This window comes from Ipomoea nil, unplaced genomic scaffold, assembly GCF_001879475.1.
Source record: "Ipomoea nil cultivar Tokyo-kokei standard unplaced genomic scaffold, Asagao_1.1 scaffold2338, whole genome shotgun sequence".
Lineage (NCBI taxonomy): Eukaryota > Viridiplantae > Streptophyta > Magnoliopsida > Solanales > Convolvulaceae > Ipomoea > Ipomoea nil.
The window spans coordinates 1,317,251-1,328,535 of NW_017618766.1; the positions used below are offsets into that span (position 1 = coordinate 1,317,251).

An 11,285-nucleotide genomic window follows, 5' to 3' on the forward strand; every position below is an offset into this window, starting at 1 on the left:
TTCATCTTCTTTTGACTTAGACAATAGTGGAGGTAATAAAAGATACCTTTTCAAGTCCTCAAAGCTAGGCAGCTTGACATTCCCCAGTCTATCGGAAGCCTTTCTACTTCTTCATAACTTTACTTTAGGTCATGTCATGTAAAATTATTTTGCATGGTCTGTTGGCCATTAAGCCTTATCTCCAACATCTAGAATCTTCCATCTCTCCTTCATAACGAGCCGAGACTGCTAGTTTGTAATTCACAACTTAGCATGCCTTAAGAAATAAAACTTGTTTGCCTTTTAAAATCATGAACGTGTAATTTTCCTTTTTCTTTGTACAGTACTAGAATGGTTTTTTTTTTTTTTTTTTTTGAAAGGTACTAGAATGGGTTGGTCCTTTGAGATTTATCTTATTCTTATCTATGCTCTTAAAACTTCAAAAAGATGTTCGTAGATAACAGTGTCCCTTGGCAGCCCTAATTGTTGCTCAAGGGAGACGAGTTGGCACCAGGATACACAATGCATTGTGCGTCTTGAGAGTCTATGTGTATTACATTAAGAGTTTATATGTATTACGTTAAGAGTTTATGTGTATTATGTTAATAGTTTATATGTGTATTATGTTAAGATTATATGTATTATATTATGAGTTTGTGTATTCAAATATACAATTATGTACATACAAAACATGAAATTTTTAAAGTGCACAATGCATTGTGCACCCTAGTGCACGATATAACAATCGTCATTTCTCTATCAATAATTCTTTTTGGTAGTTATTTGGGCTCGCTGGAAGGTTCATATGATTTCATTAATATATCGGGAATATTTGGTAAATAGCTGTTAACTAATAACTATTAGCTGATTGAGTTAGTGAGTTTAATTAGTTGATAACATTAACTGATTGTAGAAAAGTTTTTGGTAAATTAAATGTTAACTTATAGTTGATACATGCAAAATGACTTTTTCAAAAAAGCTTATCGAAAAAACTATTGTGGGTAGCTTTTTGAATTTTAACATTTTGAAGCAATAAATTATTACAAAAAGATAATTAATGAAACATTCATATTGAATTGTTTAACCAAGTCAAACATCTAATAGTGGTCAAATAAGTCAAAATTACCTGATAATCTAACTATATTACCAAATAGAGCCTATGTAAAAACTAATATCCAAACCATCCCTTTCAATTTTCTACATAGTAGTTCAATGTTGTAGAATACTTATATTTCTGAGCAGAAGATGAAGAAATGAAGGGTGTGGGGGTTTCTCCATGTTCTCAGTGGATATATAATAAGAAATTAACAATGCTTTCAAATCTTACGCGAATTGAAGAAGAAATGAGGTGATGCATGATTGAGATACATGTCAATTAAAACCTTGCTTTCAATATTTTGACATGATACTTTTAAACAGTTCCTTTGGTGCTGCATGATGAAAAAGAAATTTGAAGATAATTAGAGGCCAGGACGATTAAAAGTTAAAACAGATCAGAAGATTCATCGTCTTACCGGGCAATCCAGTGAACCTCTCATATTGTTCGTATGCCTGCCCTATGAACATTTCTACTCCAGTAACAATTTTTGCACCACATTCTTCTGCTTCCCGCAACAATCTAGTAATTTTTGGAGTATAGACGGCATCAAAAACTAGTGAATAGAAACTCAAAGCTTCCTGCAAAATTAGTCACAGTTACATTTGTTTCAGTGTTCACAGCCAAAAGAAAATGACTAATTACTTCTTTGATCTGAAATGGGCAATTCAAGGAGGGAAACCTTACCTTAGGAGCCGGTGTCTCATCAATCTTGGGTTGCATTCCAATGGAGGTGGTGTTTGCCAGAATCATGCCATTTTCTGGATGGAAAGTACTAAGTTCTGCAAGAGACAAAGCCTGTCCTCCAACTATATCAGCCAGCTCTCTTGCTCGCTCTTCAAAAACCACATTTAACGCATATTTGAATATGAAATACACTTTGAATATATGCATATTAGAATATCAAAAAAAAAAAAAAAAAAAAAAAAAAAAGAAATTAGGGTCTAACCATAGGTGCGATTAGCAACCACCACCTTTGCTCCTTTTTCTTTTGCACCATAAGCAAGTGCCTTGCCAGCACCGCCAGCACCAATTACCACAAATATTTTACCAGCCAAGGGTCCATCAACAGGATTATGAGGTAAACCTGTAAAAGATCATCACATCAGTTTGAACATCTAAAGAACAACATAACTCATTTTAATAAGACAGCAAATTTAAAAATAAACCTCGCAAGCCATCCTCAATAGCAGAAATTGCACCAACATAATCAGTATTGCAGCCAAATAATTTCCCATCAGCAGGTTTCCTTATAATGCAATTTACAGCCCCTATTGACTGAAGAGAGTTCAAGATCGAAACAAATTAATTGAATGCAATACTATACAGGAAATGATCAAAGCATGAATTGAAGAAACATTATTATTATTTCATTAATAGAACAATTATCAGATACCTTAGCAATAGGATCAACTTCATCACAGTTTGCAAGGGCAGCCTCCTTGTGAGGAATCGTACAACTGCAACATGTAAAGTTGAATCACTCTGGAAATGTTATATATAATAAATATTAACAACAAAACCTTTTATTATTTTACAAATGCAGATATCATGGTCGGACCAGATGATAGTACATTGTGTTCAAGTAACAAACCTGAAACCAGCAAAATCAGAAGAGGAATAGGTCTTCAAGAAATTTGCAACATCATCTACCAGAAGAGGAATATAAACTCCATTGAACCCAATCGATCTAAAAGCTTTGTTGTACAATATAGGTGATTTGCTATGACCAACAGGCTTCCCAATAATACCAAATACTTTGGTGTCTGGCCCTATGTGTCTGAAGTTGTACAAATACAAAAGATCCTGAACAGTTGGTTGCCCAGGAGCTGATTCTCTTCCCGTTTCCAGAGTACCAAATGTTAGATAACTCCCAAACTTTGGGGAAAGTATCCGAGAGATCAAACCCCTTTCTCCCATGGCCATGGATATTATTGGCAGCTGATGATCGAGGATAGTTCAGATCTTGTAAAGATTATATTTAAAATAATCCTCTGAGAGAACTACTAATTCTATTCAGCATGCGTGTAAAAACATGATGATAGAAACTAAAGAAATTCGATAAAATAATATGGAATTCAATTCCAAGCAATAAGTAGCAGAAAGAAAACGGCAAAAAGAGGTTGAAGAATCTCCCATATATGTCATGATCATGACAAAAATTCCTTATTGTAAAATGAGGATAACAAGTTTTACTACTTGTATCGATCACTTACTTGAGAGTGTAGAGTAATTTTGAAAATGCGCGCTACATCAGTGATATCCAATGCATATGTTGCGATCTTCACTATGTCAGCTCCCGACTCTTGTATCCTTGCTACAAGATCACTAAGCTCCTCAACAGATGGTGTATTATGATAATTGTGAGATGAAACTATGATTTTGCATTTTGCAGGCTTATTTCCATGTACCAAACTATTAAACTCGTGAACAACCTTCACAAAACAAGTAGTAGATGGAATTTAGTACAAGAGGAGTACGTGCACGAAAATACTATTTAATCTCAGAAGCAACAATTTTTAAAACAACAACAGTGTGTAATATGACATAGTGTAATCATACTTCCTCCAATAAATTCATTATGCTTTAATTTCTCCAATAAATTCAAGCACTAATCTTCAGTTTATCAAGAAAAAGCTGTATTCACAATTATGTTTTGCACTTATCAAGAAAAGAATGCATTTTAAACTATATCTATCTAAAATCTAAATCTAATCTATCTAAAATATAATAAAATAAAAAACTAATAAGAGTGAATACAAATTAGTACCCCTAATTTATGTCCATATTATGCTTATTGAGTTATACATTATGCTACAAATATTATACTATCATTTTTATCAAACACAATTACCCTTACACCGTTAAACTTCCATTAGTATATTAAATGTTACCATTAGTGAAGAAGGAATCTTATTGTCACCTTCAGTTCAATATCTATATAGTCAGCTCCCAACTCCATTGCCAAATGAAGTGCATCCAATCGGCTCTTTTCATCACCATCATATTGGCCACCTTCCCATGTTGGCCTACATAAGCATGTGCATTAGAGAGTTTTGAAATGACACTCTTAAATGTCTGTGAAGTAGAAGATACTATTATGATATAACTTAAGTAGGGCCCCTTCAAGCATGCCAATATTTCAAACAAATAATTCATTAAAATTCCCACTTTGATTTTTTATATCCTTGAAATTTTAAGGTAAAGGGCTTATTTTCCTTGTCATTATGAGAATTGCTTGCTTGTATTGTCTACATTTGGACTTTTTCCACACATTTGATTTTTTTTTTTTTTTTTTTTTTTTTTTTTTTTTTTTTTTTTTCCAATTTTGAAGCAAAGAAAAATAAATACTGTGTATTATTATTTTCTATTGAGCAAACTAAGCAAAGCAGTATCCTCCCTCTATCATAATGAATTTCACACTATCAGCACCAATAAATCATCAGTACTCAAATGTAGGAACAATTTCTGTATAAGTTTCTTTGGCAATCAAAGTACTAAAGACATAAGCTTAGCAATCAATTAATCATTTACTTTCTAGGCATTTAATGATCCGCACACAAATCAGTATCTCTTTCTCTTCCTTTTTCCATCTTTTTGTTTAAAAGCAATGATAAAAATTATGAGAACATTATCTTCCCTTCACCATCAAGTAGTATCAATACTCATCTTCCCCCCACCCCTACCCCCTCCCTCCCTTCAGATTTTTTTGTTTTATCCTGCTAGTTGAAACCTTTGCATCACTAAAAATTCAAGATTCTAGTAAAAAAGCATACATACTTCAGTGACACGGTGAAGGCAAGAAATTTTCAAACATTTTGATTGTAGCTACTATATTAAGATGTAATTTTGTTGAGTTTGTGGGGATTAGGAATATGAGTCTGTTGAATATGAGTGGAATAGGAGCCGGAAGGTTTGGGTTAAACCCATTGTACAAGGATTAAATACCTATAAATACATTGGTTGCTAGAATCACCACCATCACCATTATGAATAAAAGAATAGTTTCACCCGTGGGTGGACGTAGGCACATTGCCAAATCAAGTAAATCTTGTCTTCTTCACTTTTCTGTTATTATTATTGTTTCTTATTCTTGTTAATCTCAACAAAGGAATGAGCGACAAGAACCATTCCGTTATGCCTTGCGGATGAAGTCGTGGATCATGTTACGATCCTTAAGGTGGAAATTGTTGAAATTGTCTCATAAGTATTAGGAATATGAGTGGATTAGATACCTATAAATATCTATAAATACATTGATAGTATCCTAAAATAATAATTTCATACATAGGAACATTATCAAGTAAATCTTGTATTCTTTACTTTTCTATCATCATTATTATTATTATTTCTTTTTCTTCATCTCAACAAATTTTAACATATCATCGTCATCCTATTGAAATTCATGCCAGTGACATGACTAGAGCAGAGAATAAAAAGCGAAACCTGTAAGTGAATAGAGTCGGCAACGAACAATGCTGAATCATGGTTGAGATATCGTGGCGAGGATTGAAGCTCTTCAAGCTATCCAATCGAACTTCCACAAGGTCAGCTCCGCTCTCTTTTGCCTTCTGCATTAGATTCAGGATCTGGTCAACACTATCCGCCATTAGCGGAGCGCAAATTAGCGTCTGGTTCTTCACCTTCCCAGCCTCCTCCATCTTCTTCACTTCGGAACCCGCATCCTTAACAGAAATACGATCGAAAAATTCAGCACCACGAAAGAAGAAGAAAATTAAATTTCAAGCATTCATAAATTCAGCAAAGCAGACAAGGAAATAGAAATTCAATGAAGAGACTCACCAGCTCCATCGCCAAAACACTGTAACAGTGACGTATGTACTAAAGAGAGAGGCTGCGAACAAGAGGGGGATGGGGATTGGGGAGGAGTCACTGCGAGTGATGATGTTAGTTAGTGGAAATCGTAATGAGATTTTGGTTGGTGAAGTATTGACTTTGACGACACAATGGTCTTTTCTTTCCTTCTTACGGACTAAATTGGGAAAATAGTATTTTTTTCTTTCTGAGTTATATATTTATAACACTTTTTCTCCTTAAATTATTTAAGTGGGTTTTTTTTTTTTTTTTTAAAATGTTAAATGGATATTTTTATTCTTAAAATAAATATTTTATTTATTTTTTTTCTCCAATAAATTATGAGCACGATTCGGTTCAAACCGAACAGACACTATAGCAATTAAACTGAAATATTCCAATTATAATTTAAAATCGAAACCTGATATTTAGAGTTTATTAAAATCACAAACCGGAACGGCCGGTTCATGTTCCGAACTGAAAAAAATAAAATACATTTATTGTTGAATATAGACTATTTTAAAAATAAAAAAATAAAATTTTAAAATAAAGATGGTTCAAAATCGCGAACCGGACTCGAAACTGTCGGTTCACGGTTCAAGATCTAATTTTTTTGATTCATAATTTTAATAAACTGAAATCTAAATATTGAATTCTGGATCTAAATCATAACCGGAAATTTTCAATTCGATTGCTATAGTGTCTGGTTCAGTTCGAATCGAACGGTGATCATTCCTACATATAAGCAATAATTTGCTGGAGAAGAAAAATAAATAAAATGTTTACTTTAAGAGTAGAAATGTCAATTTAATATATCAAGGGGAGAAACCGCCACTTTTAAAATAATTGAGTTGGCTAATATGTTTACATGAACAACTCAGGTGAAAAATGTGCTATAACCATATAATTCAGCGAAAAAAGTGCCATTTTCCCGAGTAAATTTTAATTTTTATCTAAAACCAAAAAATAGTTATAATGAAAATTTTCCTCTCTTAAAATTTTATTTTTATCTAAAACCAAAATACTTTAATAAAAAATTTACTTTTTATATTTTTATTTTGAGTACACTCTAACCCTGAGACCTTCCTTAGGTCATCCCCAATAGGGGGATTTTGCACAGATTTTATGAAAAAAATGATATGTTTGGAAGAAAGAGAAGAGAGAGGGATGGGTTTGTTCTGTTATTTAGGAGATTTTGTCAGGGGGGGGAGGGGGGGGGGGGGGGGGGTTTTGGGGGTTTTTTTTTTTCAATTTTAGATATTTTTTTTTTCTTTTTTTTTTTCCACTCATTTCTCTTTCCTAATCACACTTGCAAAATTTCATCAAATTCCTACCACTATTGAGGATGCCCTTATGGAAAGTAACAGTGATGTGATCAAAATCACAAGAAAAAATCTAATAAAAAAATAATAAAATTGTTGTATGATTGAAATAGATGAGAAAACACATAAATCTTAATTGGTAATGTTAAAATAAATTTAGATCCTGAAGTGCCTAGTTTTAAACAACATACACCTTCTACGGAACAAATTGAACAACCTAATTCTGATCAACCTAAACTTAAAAGAGCTAAAGCTAGTACTTTTTTATGTTTGAAAATCATTTACTAAAATTGGAGTAGTTAATGGTAAAGAAAAGGCTAAGTGCAATGGTCATAGAAAAGAGTATGTGATTGGTGGTACTTATAAGTATGAGACATCTACTTTGTTGTGTTATATTCCTAAATGTATTGATCTTCCCAAACATCATAATGTTGGGGTAATGATGTTAGATACACAAAGAAAGTTGACATCTATACAACTTGATCATAAACGGTTACCGGAGGTTATGACAATGATTATTGTTGAACATTACCGCTCGTATTCTTTTGTGAAATATAAAAGAATTAGAGAGGCATTTTCTTTGTGTAATCTAGATGTGAAGCATTACTCAAGAAATATTGCAGTGAATGGTGTATGGAATTTATATATTGATAAAAAAAAAAAAGAGTTAAAACAAGAGTTGAGCAATATTTCTAGTAGAGTGTGTTAACTTATGATTGTTAGACTGCTTATACAATTGAAGGTTATATTTGTCTAATTGTTCACTATGTTGATAAGGATTGGAAGTTGAATAGTAAGAGCATTTTCAATAGTTGTAGTTTTTGAGCAGTTTTTACAGATGTGACTAGGAAAGAGAAAATGTGAGGGAAGGGAAAAAAAAATTTTTTAAAAATAAATAAAGATTTATGCGCTTGGCTGGGCGCGAGATTGGCGATTCACGCGAGGCAACTTTAATTGTTGCATTCTTGGTGAGGCCCACATAGCTGATAAAAACCAATAAGCACCTTCAGCAAAGACCTATTTCGTCCTCTATCCTCACCCTCTCTCCTCCACGGCTCCACATATGCATTGTTTCCTCAAAAATCACCCCAAGAACCACTAATGAGGATGCCCTAAGATTCTTACTTTTTGTCATATAGAGCCCCCACACACAAGCTAAGTATTGAGTTGGCCAGGAAAGTGTTTACTTGTTTGAAAGAGTGGGGTATGTATAAGAATTTTTTTTTTCTTTGACTTTGGACAATGCTTCTACAAATGAAAGTATGCAAAATATTTTGAACCAATTTGTTTTTGTAGAATAATTTGTTGTGTGATGGTAATTTCTTTCATATTTAGTGTTGTGCACATATATTGAATTTGATTGTTCAGAATGGTTGGAAATTACAAATTTTGGTTTGTAAAGTATTAGGGAAGAGAAAAGAAATGATTCATATTAATTACTAAAAGATTTATAATCGGGCGGCGACCCGACCAGTGTATGTACGTGATTAAAGAGAGACAACTTGAGTGCCACCCTTAATTCAATTATAAGGGTTTAGAGGCTTGTGCGATTCAGACAAAGGGTCCCAACTCACAAGAGGCGTATGTGACCCGGACAACATAATTAAAGTGAGAGAGCTCAAGCTCCACCCTTAGTCAAATTATAAGGGTCCCAGAGGCTTGTGCGATTTGAACAAAGAGCCCATGAGGCGTATGAGACCCAGACAACATGATTAAAGTGAGAGAGACCCGGCGCCACCCTTAGTTAAATTATAAGGGCATGTGATGCTTGTCAAATTTGGACAAACGGTTTGAGAGGCATATGCAATATGCAAAAAACGAAGTTCAATTTAGGGGATAAGAACCTATGCTGTTGGCGTGAGCAATCTTAGGAAGAAATTATGCTGCAAAAAAAATTGACTGATTATGTAAATATTATGTTTACTTATTTATAATTGATTATATTATGTAAATATTGTATTTACTTATTTAATTGATTTTCTTAGATTTAGGCCATAGTGTAGGAAGCTATGTACGTGTATACATAGGTTGAAATTAGCTAGATTATAATACAAGAGAGTATTTTTTCCTCCATTATCGTTTCTACATGGTTTCAGAGCATTTGTGAATTTAGAAACTGAATTTTTTTTTATGCAATCATGACTGAAAATATCCCATCCTCTTCTATTATTCCTCATGAACCTCGAATCATTGTCCAAGACAATACTCCCTTCCCATTCGGAATCATCTTATATGATACAAATTATCCATTATGGTTTCAACTTATGGAGATGCGTATTGGAGCTCGAAACAAATCTGGATTTCTTACCGGCACAACTCTGAAGCCAACAGCAGATGACAAGCAATTAGAAACATATATGGCTTATTGATAACAACCGGGTTAAGAGTTTGGCTTATTGACTCTATGAGTCCGCTCTTGATGCAACGATTCATTCGTCTCCAAACAGCCAAAGAAATATGGGAAGCAGTTGCAAAGACATTTTATGATGGCTCAGATGAAACACAAATCTTTGAACTGAATCGGAGATCATTTAATACTCATCAAAATGGTAGACCCTTATCTTTATATTATAATGAACTGATAGGCATATTTCAGAAAATTGATGCTCGTGTTCAAACACAAGAAGATGACGCTGATGTAATCATTAAGCCACACAAACATATGACTAGACTTCGAGTTCATATTTTCTTGGCTGGTCTCGACCCAGAATTCAATCAAGCTCGAAGTGAAATTTTAAGAAAAGACCCACCTCTAGATCTAGAGTCATGCTACGCGTATGTTCGTAAGGATCACAACCAGAGACAAACTATGGAGGAACCTAAAGTTCACTCAGATAGCATGGTTCACTTGACCGCCCGCACACGTCCTGCAAACTCCCATCAAGCTAAAGGTAAAAAATCTGGAACTAAAGTAAATAACTATATTTGCACTCATTGTGGTGAGGAGGGACATTCCAAACAACGTTGCTATGAAATTATTGGGTATCCTAAATGGTGGGATTTTACAAAAAAACCTCGGAAGAAAATTGGACAAGCTGCTATTACTACCACAACAGATGAGGGGGTGATTACATCTCCTCCAATTACAGTTGCAACACATTTTGCCAAAACTGATGATTCAGGTCTATCTAAAACTTTTCTTACTATGAATAATACATGGATTATTGATACAGGTGCCACTGATCACATGACAAATGACTCTACCCATCTTTCCTCTATTCGTTCTTCAACTCAACCTCACATACTTATTGCAAATGGAGGAGTTGCACTCGTTACTGGTGAAGGACCAGTACATGTATCAAATTCCATTAATCTTGATACTGTACTTGTAGTCCCTTCTCTTTCTTACAATCTCTTATCTGTTAGCAAAATTACAAAAGCTTTAAACTGTAATGTAATTTTTGGACCTGACAAATGTATTTTTTAGGATATTGCAACACAACAGACTCTTGGTTGTGGTATTAGACGTGGAAATTTATACTTTTTTGATTTAAACCTTACAAACAATAAGATGCCTGGTCAAGCAAATACTACTGGAGGGAAGCAAGGAAATGAAGATATGGCATGGTTGTGGCATCGTCGTCTTGGTCACCTTTCATTTAATTATCTTCGCAAATTAAAACCAAGTTTGTTTTTACATAGGAATTCTACATTTAATTGTGACATTTGTGAAATGGCAAAGAGCCATAGAATTTCTTATCCGCCTAGTTATAATAAAAGTAATACACCTTTTATGACTATCCACTCGGATGTTTGGGGACCTACTCAAGTCCCTACTTTATCTGGTGCTCGTTATTTTGTGACTTTTACTGATGAATGTACTCGTATGATATGGATCTCTCTCCTACGAAACAAGGGAGATGTTTGTTCTGTATTTCAGGGTCTATATAAAATGGTGGCCTCTCAATATCAATGCCGTATTCAAGTTCTTCAATCTGATAATGGTGGGGAGTACATAAACTCTGACATGAAGATTTTTTGTCAAGAGAATGGGATTCGACACCAAACTTCATGTACTGTTACACCCCAACAAAACGGCTTGGCAGAACGAAAAAATCGCCAAATACTTGAGG

At 33.9% G+C, this 11,285-nt stretch overlaps 1 protein-coding gene across 1 annotated transcript; it reads right to left on the minus strand.

Moving 5' to 3' along the window:
- Positions 1-1,141: 1,141 nt before the first annotated feature.
- LOC109151994 (bifunctional 3-dehydroquinate dehydratase/shikimate dehydrogenase, chloroplastic-like) lies at positions 1,142-6,005 on the minus strand. Its single transcript, XM_019299588.1, has 11 exons — positions 5,879-6,005; positions 5,522-5,760; positions 3,999-4,104; positions 3,292-3,510; positions 2,670-3,016; positions 2,472-2,535; positions 2,245-2,353; positions 2,025-2,162; positions 1,763-1,911; positions 1,494-1,656; positions 1,142-1,409 (listed from the first exon to the last, which is right to left on the minus strand). Exons 1-11 carry the CDS (start codon positions 5,885-5,887, stop codon positions 1,369-1,371), a joined length of 1,584 nt encoding a protein of 527 aa, XP_019155133.1. The 5' UTR covers positions 5,888-6,005; the 3' UTR covers positions 1,142-1,368.
- Positions 6,006-11,285: the final 5,280 nt, after the last annotated feature.

Coding starts and splice junctions, on each gene's coding strand:
- LOC109151994 (XM_019299588.1), bottom strand. Junction 3,017..3,291: donor AAATTACTCTACACTCTCAA/GTAAGTGATCGA, acceptor CTCGATCATCAG/CTGCCAATAATATCCATGGC. Junction 2,354..2,471: donor AAGTTGATCCTATTGCTAAG/GTATCTGATAAT, acceptor AACTCTCTTCAG/TCAATAGGGGCTGTAAATTG.